At 41.6% G+C, this 14,870-nt stretch overlaps 1 protein-coding gene and 1 pseudogene across 1 annotated transcript; both read right to left on the bottom strand.

Annotated features, from left to right (window-relative positions):
- Positions 1 to 6,739: 6,739 nt before the first annotated feature.
- Positions 6,740 to 10,158, bottom strand: CST11 (cystatin 11). The gene is made up of 3 exons (XM_029917468.1): positions 9,889 to 10,158; positions 9,158 to 9,262; positions 6,740 to 6,926 (listed from the first exon to the last, which is right to left on the bottom strand). The coding sequence occupies exons 1-3, from the start codon at positions 10,111 to 10,113 to the stop codon at positions 6,843 to 6,845; spliced, it is 414 nt and encodes a 137-aa protein (XP_029773328.1). The 5' UTR covers positions 10,114 to 10,158; the 3' UTR covers positions 6,740 to 6,842.
- Positions 10,159 to 11,807: 1,649 nt separating this feature from the next.
- On the bottom strand, positions 11,808 to 12,182 carry LOC115274077 (annotated as a pseudogene).
- Positions 12,183 to 14,870: the final 2,688 nt, after the last annotated feature.

Genomic DNA, 14,870 nt, shown 5'->3' with positions numbered 1-14,870 from the left:
CATAATGAGGTCCTCTCAGCACTTGGGGAGAAAGTTTATATCAGTGTAGGGAATTGTTTGCCATTCAGGTTCCCATACTGCAACCAAGGCCAACTTTACAAGCAGTCCTTTCCAAGGACAGCAGTCTTGGCTGGCTGTGTGAACTCTTTCCTTCACAGAGAGTTCCTGAGCCTCCCATGTGCTCTCTGCTGGTGGAATGAGACATATGGTGTCTTCCCTCATGTGACTCATAGTTGAGCCGAGAAGGTGCATACTCGATCAGAAATGGGGAGCAGAGTAAGCTGAGAACTTCCTCAGGGACCATACCCACCAGCACACTCATATTGGCAATTTGAGAGAGTATTTCCAAACGGAAGAGTTAACACAAACTAGAACCTCAAACTCACCTGAGAGCTTCAGGAAGAGGGGAGAGTGGAGGTGCAGTGTTAAATGTGGGGAAATTCTCATGTGAGAAAGAAGCCTGGAGCATCCAGTTCTGCAAGTCTAATGTCACTGAGGCTGAGTGGGTGCCTGGCATGGACCTTCTCTCCTCACTTTATCATTTGGTTGCAGTAGTTCTACGAAATGGCAACTCTCACCTCCATTTTACAAGTGAGAAGCCTCTCTACAGATCCTACCAGCCTAGCTGAGTTTGGCCCATTGGTTGAACTTTTACAAATGGAATCATACAGAATATATTCTTTTGTTTGTGGCTTTTTTTCACTCAACATATTTCTAAATTCATTCATGTTGTGTGTAATTGTAGTTCACATTAAGATTGTGTAGAATCATATTGTGTGAATATACCTAACTGTATTTATCCCTTCTACTGATAATTAACTTTATGGTAGTTTCTAACTTCTAAAAATAATATTTATTAAGAATGAACAAGCATATGTGTGTCTAATGGCAGACATATGCGTGTGTTTCTGTTGGGTACATGCCTAAGGAATTGGTGGACAATAGTACATGTGTACATCCAAATATTAGCTAATATACTCAATATTTTTAAAAACATTTTTACATATCTTACTTAATTTACTGCTTTCTTTTTTTATAAATGGCAGCTAGGAAGGACAGGCACAAGGTATGCCTCTGTGATAGGAGTTGGGAGTCTAGGCCCTGATGTCTAAGAGACCCAAGACTCTCTTTATAAGAGAGAAGGAGAGAAAGATTTAGCAGAGACACATGGAGGAGAAAGTGTGCGAAGACAGAGGCAGAGGGTAGTGATGTGGCTGCACCCAGGAAAGCCAGCAGCCACCAGAGGCTAGAAGAAGCAATGAACAGATCCTTTCCTAGAGCCTCTGGAGAAAGCACAGTTTTGCCAACACTTTTGACTTCAGACTTTGTGGCTCCAGAAACACATGAGAAAAATTTTCTACAGTTTGAAGTCACCACGTTTGTGGAAATTTGTTACAGCAGCTATAGGAAGCTAATACCTTGGGTTTCCTTTTTTGCTTCGTATCTCAGACTAGAGATGAAGAACCTGAAAACCTGGAAATGATAATGTATGATGATTAAAATGCCTGAGCAAAGCCTTTCTTTCTCTAGCCAAAAGGCCAAGGTGGTGCAGCCAATCAGGACAGAGAGCATTTAGTCAACAATTGCTTTACTCCAGCCAAACACCATAGGAAAAGATGAGGCTCCCCCAATCCCCTAATCCCCAGCAAAGGCTGAGTAGGGAACATAGATGGTCACCCTGTGGAAGCTGTTATGAGGAGCCCAACACTCATGTTGGAATGGGGTCAGAGAAAGCCAAGTAGGATGCTAGGACTTTCACCCCATTGAGTATCAACAAGCTCCCCCCCCCCATCCTGTGGTTATACTGGAGGCCATGTGGAGAGTCTAGACTTCTGTTTCTCCCCACTGAGCTGGTGTGAGAAGAGACATGTGGGGAATAATTATGAGACACCCTTTCCCTCTACAGTGAAAGTAGTATCAGCAGAGGCTGGGGGGTAGAGAGGTTGAACTCCCACCACATCCAGCTGTAATGAAGATTACCCCTACCTGTATCAATGTGGCCATCAGGCCCCACCTGGTAGTGGTGAGGTGCTGCCCCTCTTTCCTGTAGAGCACTGTTAGAGGCTTGTTAAGAGAGATGTAAGTGAAATCCAGAGGTACAATATGAAAACACCCAGGTTTTAATAGAAAATCATTTGTCCTACTAAGAATGAGGAAAATGTCAACTTAAATGAGAAAAGACAATGAATAGATGGAAACATAGACGGCAAGATCTTAAAATCATCTGATAAGGATTTTAAAGCTGTCATCTTAAAAGTGCTGCAATGACCAACTATCAATATACTTCAAACAAATGAACAAATGAGAAGTCTCAGCAAAGATACAGACAATCTCTGCAAAGAAATAGAAGCAGTAAAGAAAAACAAGTGAAAATATTAGAATTGAAAATTACAATAACTGAAATACAAAATTAAATGGGTGGGCTCACCAGTGGAATGGAAGGAATAGAGGAAAAACAAGTGAACTCGAAGTGAGAATAACCACTCAATCTGAACAACAATGAGAATGTTGACCAAATAGAAGTAAACAGAGCCTCAGAAATTGGTGTGAATATTACAAAATATCTAACACATTACAATCCCAGAAAAAGAAGAAAGGGGGGGATAAAAATAATTTGATAAAATCAAGGTTAGGAACTTCCTAAATTTGGCAAAATACCTAAACATATAGATTTAAGAAAGTGAGTAAAACCTAAATAGGATAATCCCCCCCAAAACCCACACCAAAACATAGCAGAGTCAAACTTCTGAAACTTAAAGACAGAGAAAAAAATCTTAAAAGCAGTAAAAGAAAAGGCACCTTCCCTTTAGGGGGAAACTCTAATTTGAATGACAACAGATTTCTCATCATAAACCATGGATAACAGATGTGGTGCAATGTTTTTCAGGGGCTAAAAGAGAAAACTGTAAATCTAGAATCCTATATCCACCAAAAATATCCTTCAGGAATAAAGGGGAAATCAAGCCATTCTCACATGGAGGGAAACTAGAGAATTTGCACCAGAAGACCTACATTAAAATAATACCTAAAATAAGGTCTTTAAATAAAAATGAAATACAGTATAAGAGAAGGACTCTTGTAGCATCAGAAAAGAAGAACATAAAAAGTAAAGCTATAGGTAAATACAATAGGTTTTCTTTCTCTTAAGTTTTCTAAAATATGTTTGATGGTTAAAACAAAAATTATGTCATTGTCTTACATGGTTCCCAATGTATGTAGAAGAAATATTTAGGACATTTGTAAATGAGGAGTGATAAAGGTGTAAAAGTGAGGTAAACTTTCTATTCACTCAAAGTGGTAAAATATCAACACCAGTATACTGACAAGTTATGTATATATAATATCATATCTAGAACAACCAATAAGAATGTTATGCAGAGAGATATACTAAAAATAGTATAGATACACAAAAATGGAATTTTTAAAAAAGTGTCCAAGTAACTCACAAGAGGGAAAATAAAATAGAAACAAAACCCAGAGAGAAGAAAAAATAAAAGTAAATACTTAAGCCCTAAGTACCAGTAATTATATTAAATAGTATATGCAAACTACATGTAAATGGCCTAAAAAGCTAATTAAAAGACAGATATTGGTAGAATGGATTAACTAAAAGATTACCCAACTATACACTGTCTACAAGAAACTTAATTCAAATACAATGATATGAGTAAGTTGAAAGTGAAAGGATGAAAAAAAGTTGTATTATGCAAACATGATAAGAGAATCTATATTAAAATCAGATAAAATAGACTTCAGAGTAAAGATTACCAGGGATACAGAGGGGCATTATATAATGATATATCCTTTGGAAAGTAGTTTGGCAGTTTATTTTTTCACAAAAAGAATACCCTAAAATATACTTTACTATATGATGCAGCAGTTGCACTCCTCAGCATTTAACCTAGAGATATGAAAACTTTTGTCCATACAAAAACATGTAAATGATTGTTCACAGAAGATTTACTGTAGTAGCCTCAAACTTGAAAACAACAAACACATCCTAAAATAGGTAAATAGTTAAACTGTGGCTCTGAAGTATACCATGGAATACTACTCAGCAATTAGTATTTTATGCTAACATGAAACACATTGGACGGATCCCAAGGGCATTGTCACCAATCTCAAAAGGCCACATACTGTAATGATTCCATTTATATAACATTCTCAAATTGACACAATTAAGGAGATGGAGAATAAGCCAGTGGTTGCCAGGAGTTTCAGATGGTGGGAAAAGGGAGATGTGACTCTAAAGGTGCTGTAAGAGTATCCCTGTGGTGATCGAATATTCTTGATTGTGGTGGTAGTCACACAAATCTACAGAGATGACAGAACAACCCATGCAAACTATATCAGTGTCAATTCTTGCTTGTGATATTTTTCTTTTCTTAATATTTATTTATTTTGAGAGAGAGATAGAGAGAGAGAGACAGGGGAGAGAGAATCTTAAGCAGACCCTATGCTCAGTGTGGAGCCTGATGCAAGCTCAATGCCATGACCGTGAGATCACAACCTGAGCTGGTATCAAGTTGGATGCTTAACTGACTGAGCCACCCAGGCATCCTGCTTATGATAGTTTTAAGTACAAAAGATATGTCCATGCAAGGAGACTAGAGGAAGAATACAAGAGATCTCTCTGTGCTATCCTATAACTCTCTTCTTTTTATCATTTCAAAATTAAAAATTAAAAAAAACACTGCATGCTGAGAAATCTAAAAGATCAACAGGCACAGATATTCTACCTTTCCTTTATTCTATCACAAGTTAATAATCCCTGCCTTAGACAAAATAGTTAAAATGCCAGGAGACAGTTGAATCACTTATTAATATTAAATTGCTACTGTCGGTATCCTTACTAATCATTAATGTTTATTTAAATAGTTGCTTTGTGAGGCAACTGGCTCAGTCAGTTTAGCATCTGGCTTCAGTTCAGGTCATGATCTCATGGTTTGTGAGTTCGAGCTCCGCATTGGGCTCTGTGCTGATAGCTAGCTCAGAGCCTGGAGCCTGCTTTAGATTCTGGTTCTTCCTTTCTCTCTGACCCTCTCTTGCTCATAGTCTCTCTCTGTCTCTCAAAAATAAGTAAAAAACTAAAAAAAATAAAAATACATAAATATTTGCTTTGTGTTAGGCACTGTGTTAAGCAATTACATGCATATCATCATTAATATTCATATCTATACTCCAAAATAGGTGCTGTTTTTCTCAGTTAAAGATGAGGAAATTGTAGGTTAGCATTTTTTTGGATAGTTGGTGGAGGGCAATCTTACCTGGGCCTCACCTGAAATAGGGTCCTCAGCACTGCAGAACTTTGGTAGGGAGCATAAGAGGCTAACATATTCTTTCAAAACTCCAAGCTATCTCCCACTGGCAAAGACTTAGTGTGTTTACTGTGTATCCCAGTGCACAGTCCACATGTGGAAAGAGTATCTTGTCAGCATTCTACGTTTAACCTCTCACATCTTGTCTTTCTATGTACACCAGCTCCAAATGCAGTATCTATGCCCCTTTATCTCTGGCTGCCTGCTCTGCCTTCAAGCCACCTCAGGCCTGTGGTTCCAGGGAATTAATGTCCCCTCGGAGATTTTCTGCAGCCAATAATTGACTGGGGATGTTGGATAATAACCCAATTCCCTCTTCTTTCAGGTAGACACATGCTGTGATGCTGTGTGTGTGTGTGTGTGTGTGTGTGTGTGCGTGTGCACGCGCACAGGCATGCACATGTGCAAGTGCTGTGAAAGAGAGAGAGGTGTGAGTATGAATGTGTGTGTTTATGTATCCTGTAATGTACCTAGAATTCCCCAGTGGTATTAAACCACATTACTTTTCCTCAACTTTTGAGGATGAGATCTTTTTCTCCCCTGCTGATGTGAATGAGGACAAATGTGACCCAGAGAGCTGCTGGCAGCCCTCTTGAGACCACATGAAGGAAGTGGAGTGAAGAGATGAAATTGGTATATTGTTCAAAATCCTGAATCAAATTGTTGACTGGGTGGAGAGAGAAGTTGCTTATTTCCCGCTGCTAATATGGCACCCATGAGAAGGGATCCCCTTTAACATGGCATTGCCTGGTTTCTCTCCATCCTTAGTCATATCTCTCCTGGAGGAATTATTCTGATTGTCCTATCTGTGAAGAATAATGTAGGCATGGTAGTCCCTTTCTTCCTCCTTCCCACACAGGCTGTTTCCTTGGTAACTCTAGGAGAGGAAGTATCCTCTGAAGAAACCTGCTTTGGTCCAATTTTGCTGATGCTGGGGGTGTAAGTCTAACTCTAAAGTTTGGTATTAGAAAGTGCGCTTTCCTACAAAAATAATACAGATCTCCCAACTTAGTCCTTGTCAGTAACAAAGGCCCTCATCTTTAAAAAAATTACTTATATTATTTCTCTTTATTCAACACATTAGGCAAGTAAAGAGGTAGTCCTCATTGGGCCCCTCAGAGATGGCATTGTAGGCCATACTTGCAAACATCTCTTGCTTGATCAAGTAAGTAACTCAGAACTTCTTCCTTCTGCCTCCTCCTCATTTTATACTTACTGTAAAGTTTTAAGACTCCTACATGATATGAGGATGGGGTTGACATTCTCTTATCATGCAGGTATAGGCTATAAGGACAGGAATTATCCACATCACCTCATTAGAATCCTAAAGCTTTTCTAGCCCAGAATACCTTCAGATTATATTATTATGAGCTAAAGAATTTGGGGGGCGGCGGGAAGTGGAATAATAAACATTAAGACTGTTGAGTTAATAGTTTGACAAACATTTATTTTCTATATTGGGAATTACTGCTTATTGCATGATATTTTAATGTGTAGTTATTGGTGGTGTGTACTTCAGGACACCTAGCCATCGGTGCAGGTTTTGTTCAGAATTTTGTACTTTTCAAACCAGGGAACAACAAACACTGAGTAGAAGCACTCAATTTGCTAAAAAACAAAAACAATATTTAAAAAAGGTCAACATGCAATGTGAAAATTTTAGAAGGAGAAGAAATAATATAAAAGACGTATAGATGGGGAAAATGACACCACCTCACCATGCCTCAAATCCGAATATGATTTTATTTTTATTTTTATTTTTATTTCAATCACTTGATAGTAGCATCACTGAGATCATCCCCCCAAAGTTTGATACTAGAAATAGGGTCCATCCTGCCATACCCACAATGGGAGCTAATGATTATTTACTTGACACTTTCCCTTATTTGGCCTATGCTGGCTCCATTCATCCATCTATACATAATCCACCCATCCATCCATCCATCCATCCATCCATCCATCCACCAACCATTCATCCATCCACCCATCCATCAACCATCCATCCATCTATCCATCCATCTACTTACCCACCCATTGCCATCCATCCTTCCACCTTTCATTTGTCTGTCCATCCACTCCTCCTGATATTTTTTCTCTCCTTCCCTGTCAGGGCCAACAAGTTTTCTGTCTGCCTCAGGCAAGGATTATCACTCTCCGGAGAATGAACCAGCAAACAAGGCTGGAGACTGCTATTTCCTGGTCAAAATAACTTTGGCGTCTGTCATGCTGGGCCAGACTCGAGTGGCCAAGGTGCACAAAAGATCAAAACCGTATTTTAGATTATTCAGTGCTAACTCCCCCCTTCCCAGCATTGCTGAGGCAAATCTGGGCGTTTCTTTTGATATTCATTTGACTCTGTTTACCTGGTAACTGACCTTGGTCAGCTGCTTTGTTTTCCCACCTTGAAACCTTTATAAAAGACAGTTTTCTGAATAAAGTTCTCTCTCTCTTTTGCCTGATCGGAAAACCGTGAGTTCTGTCTTTACTCTCTGCTCCCTCTCCTGCCCCCTTTTTCTCTCCCTCCCTCAGGAGAAGGACCCGCGACGATTCTCCACCCTGCGGGTAGGGGCAGAAGGAACAGGTACCTAACGCCTGGGACGAGCGGCCCGGCCCCCGGGTTAAGACACTTCCCTTGTCTCTATTCTCTTCCAAGATTTCTCCTTTCTTTTCCACTTCTTTTTTGTCCCATATTGAAAAATTAATAAACATAACTTCTTAGTGTGATTTTGTTTTCCTGCTCTTTATTTGAAAGCCCAGGGCAGGGATGGGAGGCTTAAACATTTATGTTTCCCCTAAAATAGAAATCAGAATACCAACTCCACCAGTTCAATCACTTACATCAAGAAGATCCTCTAATTCTACTCTACTGTTTTATCCAGTTATTCTTTTCATAGGTTTCATGATCTTCTCCAGAAGAACCAAGAAAGTCTGCTTTGCTAAAGTTTGAAAAATTATCTATGTGGAAAGTGAGGAAAAGATGGACACATTTCTGTGTTGATAACATCCAGGTCACTACAATCAGGGTGACCATATAATTTATGAAACAGACCAGGACACTTTGTAAGCAAGTGGGGCTGCTATAAACGATTTCACTGAGAATCTAGGCATAAACCAGGACTATTTAAGGCAAGGTGGGACATATGATCATCCTCAGAGTGATTTGCAGGGCTTATAGGACTTGAGACTTTTAAGGTCCCTGTGCAAGTGGGCCCACCTTAACTGTGCACATTGCAGTGATGATGGTCATTTCAGCATCCCTCAGATGTGGCCACACTTGGTGGGGATGAAATGTTTAGGGAAATAAGCCATTGTTGGGAGGAAGTGGCTTCTCAGCGAGTAACACACATGCACGTTTGTAACCATCTCTGCCTTCCTCACCACCTACCACCAGTTTAACTATTTCTGAACCCATTTTCTTGTCTCCTCCTATTTGCCCAAACACTGCTGGATGAAAGAAAGAGGCTTGTAGCTCAGTAACTGTCTCCCATCAGGCTATTGTTCAGGTATTTAGCTCAGTGCAACAGCAAGGTTCCACTGGCTGCTAAAATATTACTAATGAGATACTTTCCTCAGCCCCAAATTGCCCCCTTCCGCTCAGCCATCTTAGCTTTCCCCATCTAGACCTCTTCCACCTCACATTATTCTTCCAACAACAAAGGAACAGTGCCTTCCAGACAGGATTTTGGTTACTCTTACCTTCACTTTTCCTATTGGAGCAAGCCTATGTTTTCTTTTCAAGCAAGCTTGATTATATCCCAAATAATTCTACCCCACCGCATCCTAAAAGCACAGAAAATCCCAGTGACTTCTTTCTGAGTTAATATGCATTCACCCAGTACCTTATAAAGTTCCCCTTCCTGAAATGTGCAGTTAGTAATTTCTAGTTTTTCACAGGTGGTCCGCCGCATCTCCATGTTCACATGATACTCCATGTGGTCAGTAACCTGTACGGAGCAAGTGGAAAGAAGATAAAAAGACTTCTTGTCCTTTCTTTTTAGTTTCTGGTGGCAAGAACTCCTTTTCATGGTTCCTAAGGTTAAGAATCTCATCCTGGACAAGTTGGTGGGTTTCTCTCTCCCCTTCCTACCTGACTCCTATGCCTCCTTTTGCCATTCAAGGTTTGCTCCAGAAACCAATTTCTGAGCAAAGACACCTTTTGGACAGCTCCAATGATGCAAACTGTTTTGGGCAAGGGTCTGTAAACCTTGTCTAAAAAGGGCTAGATAGTTAACACTATAGGCTTTGCAGGCCATGTAGTCTCAGTTGCAAGTATTCCACTCTGGTGCAGCAGCTCAAAAGCAGCCCTGGTTGATGAGTGCATGCATGGTGTATCTGGGAACCAATAAAACTGTTTACAAAAACAGACAATAAGCATATTTGTCTCTTGGGGTATAACCTGTCAATCCCTAATCTTAGGCATCATGTATGTGACTTCATGCACTCCAGTGAATTTATGTTTTTCCTAAAATGATGGCATGAAACTAAGCAAGGCTGAATTTCAGTTGTGTGGGTGGCACCTTTGGCGAGTCCCCTTTGGAGGAGCATGGCTAAGGGGGGGGGGCTTCACTACCTGCTTCTGGACCTTCAGGACCCGCACAATCCGGAAATTGTACTTGTCATCACTCTTCTTGTTGAAGTCATTGATCACAAACTGCATGGTGGCTATCACATAGGGCTCTGACACAGGTACTTCTTCGACGCTTATAAAGGTTTTCCTTCTTACTTGGTAGGTGAGGGTCACCAGGGTCACCAGAATGGCCAGCAGGAGTCGTGGGATGTGTGAGGGTCTGCCCATTGTCCCTCAGCTGGGGAAGAAGAGAAAGAGCCCCTCCTTGCCCTCCAGGGCCCAGTATGATATCACTGACCCTCTGTGGCTGACTGGATTTAAATGGTCAGTAGACACCCACAGCCCTCCTCCTCCATCTCCATCTGCAGCTGGACCTGGCAGAGGAGCAAGAACACCCTGCCATGGTTGGCAAGGTTGCTCCCACTTTGTCTCCTCTTTGCATATGTTTGTGTCTCACACACATACACTTATGCACTCATCTCTTCTGTTTTGGGGGGCTTCTGTCTTAGAAACACAGACTTCCCTGCTGCCCCCGCATTATCTGGATGGCCAGGAGCCTATGTCTACAGAACCCATCTCATCAGAGCTGTGGGCAGTCTGGAGTGACAGGAAGCAATGGAGACATGGGGGCTGCTGGATCCCAGGGCAGTGGAGCAAGATCAGTCAGCCAAATGAACACCACATCCTCCGCGTCCTTTTTTTTTTTTTTTTCCTCCCAGTCCTTTGACTTTCCTTTGTATTCTCCCAGTTTCCCTCTTCCCCTTTTCTGTCCAGGATACCAGGATACCAGCTCTCCCTCAGGCCCAAACCTTGGTCTCTTCCTCCATGTTAATAATTCTTTTTTTAAGAAAAATTTTGTGGTTTTATTGTACCATCAGGCATTGAAACATCTGAACAAATCAATATCTGGACTGTGAGACAGCTGCTTTCTCCTTCACTTCTTTGAGTTACTAGAGCAACTTGTCAGGAGACTAAAAATAAATAAATAAGGGACAACCTTTTGAATTACTTAAGTCTTTCTGATGAAGTTTTGGGGTGATGGTAGGGTGGTCCAGAGCTGACGGCCAAGAGAGAAATCTTGAAGATGTCTTTGGTGCAAAAAGGTGATTTTATTACAGCATGGGGACAGGACACATGGGTAGGAAAAGCTGCCTTGGGGTCGTGATGGGTAACTAAGTATATACTCTGAGATTGGGAGGGGATCAGGGATAGAGTAAGTCTCTAGGGTATTTTGGAAGCAAGGTTTCCAGGGCCTTGAGGGGCTAGCTGTTGGTAGGGAAATGCCACTTATTACTGTTTGGTCAAACCTCAATCATGAGACCCTTCAGATGTACATCAGGGAGCCGGCCATATGCTTGGATAAACCTTTGGGGACTTGAGATAAAGGAAGTAGACATACAGGACCCTTGAGGTTGGGATAATGTTAAGCTAAAGCTCTCTTTTGCCCCTAACAAAGTGTCATCATCAAGGCAGCTGAGCTCCTAGAGGGAGGTCTCTGTGCTGGTTTCGAGGACATGTCAATGGTCTGTAGGCAGTAAGGAAATTTAATTTTTCAGTTGCCTTCATTTTCCACCTTACCATGATAAGCACTTACACTCCTTTCCTTTGTTCTTGGGTAGTCAGGAGTATCCAAGGTATATCACACATATTCCACCTGGGGAGAGGAATGCTGTTAGCCTGTATTTTGCCCTCAGCTTGCCCCACACTCCCTCATTTCCAAGGCATGTGCCAGTACAACACAACTTTCTTCTGTCAGATGCAACTAATCTAGTGTCCAAACACCATGCACAAAACCTCCACAGCAGCAGCGCACTGAACTCACTCTCACTGTGGCCAATCCTTTAGAACATCTGGAGAAATATGAAAAGCATTAGGAAGATGAGGGAGGATGAAATAGCATAAGTACCTGGCTGGGAGTGGGGTTAGCCAAAGTTGTACAGAGCAAGACTGAATATGTCATTGGTGCAAACCCAAGTATCATTAATGCTCTTTAATAAGAGCACCTCGTGATACCCCAAGTCTTTATCAGTCTTGAGTTGGCCCAAACCATGTTGATGATGTGGCTATCTGGTGTGGGCTGGTTGTCTTGTGCTGTGATGCTGTGCTGGCTTTTTGGGAATAGGTTAGACAACTTCTCCACAATGGCAGCTTTCCCCTGGAACTGCTGTCCTTCCCATGTAAGGCATGATACATCAATAATAATTGTGCCTAGTTGGGCTCTTGTTATTATCAAGTAACTGGTAGTGATGTTGAATGAAGCTGGATCCAATCTGCTCCCAAATTAGCTGGCTTGCCATTTTGAAACATCATCTGGCCTTGTTGAGATGAGGGGGCTGGCATGATGGCAGCAGTGTTGTGGTCGCCTGTATTAATAATTCTTAAATTTTGGAGGTACATGGGCCCTCTTGGAAAAGCCAATGCTTCCCATAAAACAGAGGATATGACCCATATGGGGAGCAAACTCACAGTCAGGGTGAAGTCATGACACGCTAAAGCTGTTCACTTCCAGCTGACCCAGTGAACAGACTTGGCCATGCTATTTGTCCCTGGTAACATTTCAAGGCACTCTCAGAATCAATCCAATGATCAGAACCAATCTTTTCAGATGATCAGGGCCTAGAATGTATTGTGAAGCTGTACTTCTGCCTTCTGGAGGTCTGCCTATGGGGAGAAGTGATACTCTTTTTTTTCTCCATCTGTTCCATCTGCCCCATTTCACCAGCCCCCGATCTCAGGACCCTTTTAATGTGGGGACCAGGAAGAGAAGAAGGGGTGGTGGAACTGGAAAATCCCTACTTGGCTCCAGTTGCTATAATTCTGAACTTGGCAGAATTGTGCAGTGTACTGTTCTGCGGGTCCCTTCCTGGCTCTCCCCAGTCCTCCACAGCCAGTAACCTCTCCGCAGCTCTCTTGGCAGCTGTGTTAGTTTCCTAGGGCTGCTGTAATGAGTTACTGTCAACATTGGCTTAAAACGACACACATTTAGTATTTCACAGTTCTAGAGATTACAAGTCCTAAAATTAAGGTGTTGGCAGGGTTGCATTCCTTCTCCCTAGGAGACCCTAGGGAAGAACCTGTTTTCCTCCTTTTTCAACCTTTAGGGGCCACCTGTGTGCCATAGCCTCTGACCTCTTCCTCCATCTTCAAATCCAACAATGCAGCATCCTCAAATCTCTCACCTGACCTCTGATTCCTCTGCCCCCTGTTTTTTGCTGACTCTCCACTGCCCTCTCACCCTTGTGGTTACATTTAGCCCACTCAGATAATTGAGGATGATCCCTCCACCTCAAGATCCTTAACTTAATCACACTATAAATCTCTTTTGCTTTTGGAGGTAGTCTATTTACAGATTCCAGGGATTGGAAAGGGACATTTTGGGGGCACATTATTCTGCCTGTCACAGCAGTACAATACTTGCCCTATGGGAATTTTTTGGTTTCTCTTGGCTGAGGTGTGTGGACCCTCCCACTTCAGCTCTCTTTGCTCAGAACAGTTCCAGCCCAGCTCCTTCTTGGATGCCCAGCCAGAAAGCATTGAGTCAGCCTCAGCTCATAGCTTTAGTGAGGTTCAGACAGGATACCACCTTACTTTAAACTTCCCCTCTGCTCTCCAACTCCTGACTCTTTTATTTCCTCAATATCAGTGAGCTATCTATGTGTCTTTGCCTACTGTGAGAAATTTCACTTTCTTCTCTGTTACCTCACTTTGAAATCTGTCTCAACCAAAAATTCAATTTGAGTATCCAGTAAAATCTAAATAAAATGTTGCATATATATTTAAGGGGGTTATAGACCCCGAAATTACATCCACTGGCATAGACTCTGAATGAAGAACCTCTTTTCCAACATTCAAAGCTACTACAAACTTAGCCACATTCAGTGCTTCCATAAAGGTGACCCCTATATATCTGCCTTTATGCTAGGTCCTTATATTGAGGTCTGATCCTATATTTCGACTTGGTTTCTGCAAATATTTTTAAAAGTCCCTCTGTGAAGTGCAACTCCTCAAACTGAGGACCAGATCCATTGTCTTCACTCCCCCTACATTGCCCTTGTTGGGGTCCCAAATTCTGTCCCTTGGAAGTTTCAAATGCAGCCACTAAGGCCTAACCATTCTCCATTCATTGTTTATGGTCCACCTCCTCCCACGGATCATTTATGCACTAAGGGTTTATTGCCATGAGACAATACATCTATGAATATACTTCTCTAGCACCTTTATCTTATTAAAAACCCTTTTCTTTCTGACATCAGCTTTTCACATCACATTGACAGTTGGTTTGGAGGCTGAGATTAGAAGCAGAAGGACAGTAATTTCCTGTTGTCAGACCGATTTCTGTACAATGACATCCAAGTTAGTTAGCATATACTGCAACAATGATTTCAGGAGTAGATTCCTTAATGCCCCTTACCCATTTAGCCCATCCCCTTCTCTCAGCCCTTCCAGTAACCCTCTGTTTGTTTTCCATATTTAAGAGTCTCTTATGTTTTGTTCCCCTCCCTGTTTTTATATTACTTTTGCTTCCCTTCCTCTTTGTTCATCTGCTTTGTATCTTAAAGTCTTCGTATGAGTGAGGTCATATGATATTTGTCTTTCTCTGACTGACTAATTTCACTTAGCATAATATCCTCTAGTACCATCCACATAGTTGCAAATGACAAGATTTCATTCTTCTTGATTGCTGAGTAATACTCCTTTGTGTGTGTGTGTGTGTGTGTGTGTGTGTGTGTGTGTGTGTATCACATCGTTTTTTAATTTTTAAATTTATTTTATTTTTATTTTTTTTAAATAGTTTATTGTCAAATTGGTTTCCATATAACACCCAGTGCTCTTCCCCACAAGTGCCCTCCTCCATTACCACCACCTCCCTTTCCCCCCTCCCCCTTCCCCTTCAACCCTCGGTTCATTTTCAGTATTCAATAGTCTCTCAGGTATTGCGTCCCTCTCTCTCTCCAACTCTCTTTCCCTCTTCCCTTCCCCCTGGT

The sequence above is a fragment of the Suricata suricatta genome, chromosome 12, assembly GCF_006229205.1.
Source record: "Suricata suricatta isolate VVHF042 chromosome 12, meerkat_22Aug2017_6uvM2_HiC, whole genome shotgun sequence".
In the NCBI taxonomy this organism is placed as follows: domain Eukaryota; kingdom Metazoa; phylum Chordata; class Mammalia; order Carnivora; family Herpestidae; genus Suricata; species Suricata suricatta.
This window is presented reverse-complemented; position numbering and strand designations above follow the sequence as displayed.

What these genes read in the sequence shown, in the direction of transcription:
- CST11 (XM_029917468.1), bottom strand. Translation starts at nt 10,113, where the DNA reads ATGGGCAGACCCTCACACATCCCACGACTCCTGCTGGCCATTCTGGTG. An exon ending in TCCTGAAGGTCCAGAAGCAG is followed by an intron (nt 9,263 to 9,888) that starts GTAGTGAAGCCC and finishes TGCTCCGTACAG; the next exon opens with GTTACTGACCACATGGAGTA. An exon ending in AGGAAGGGGAACTTTATAAG is followed by an intron (nt 6,927 to 9,157) that starts GTACTGGGTGAA and finishes TTTGTTTTTTAG; the next exon opens with CAAATTGAGTGCTTCTACTC.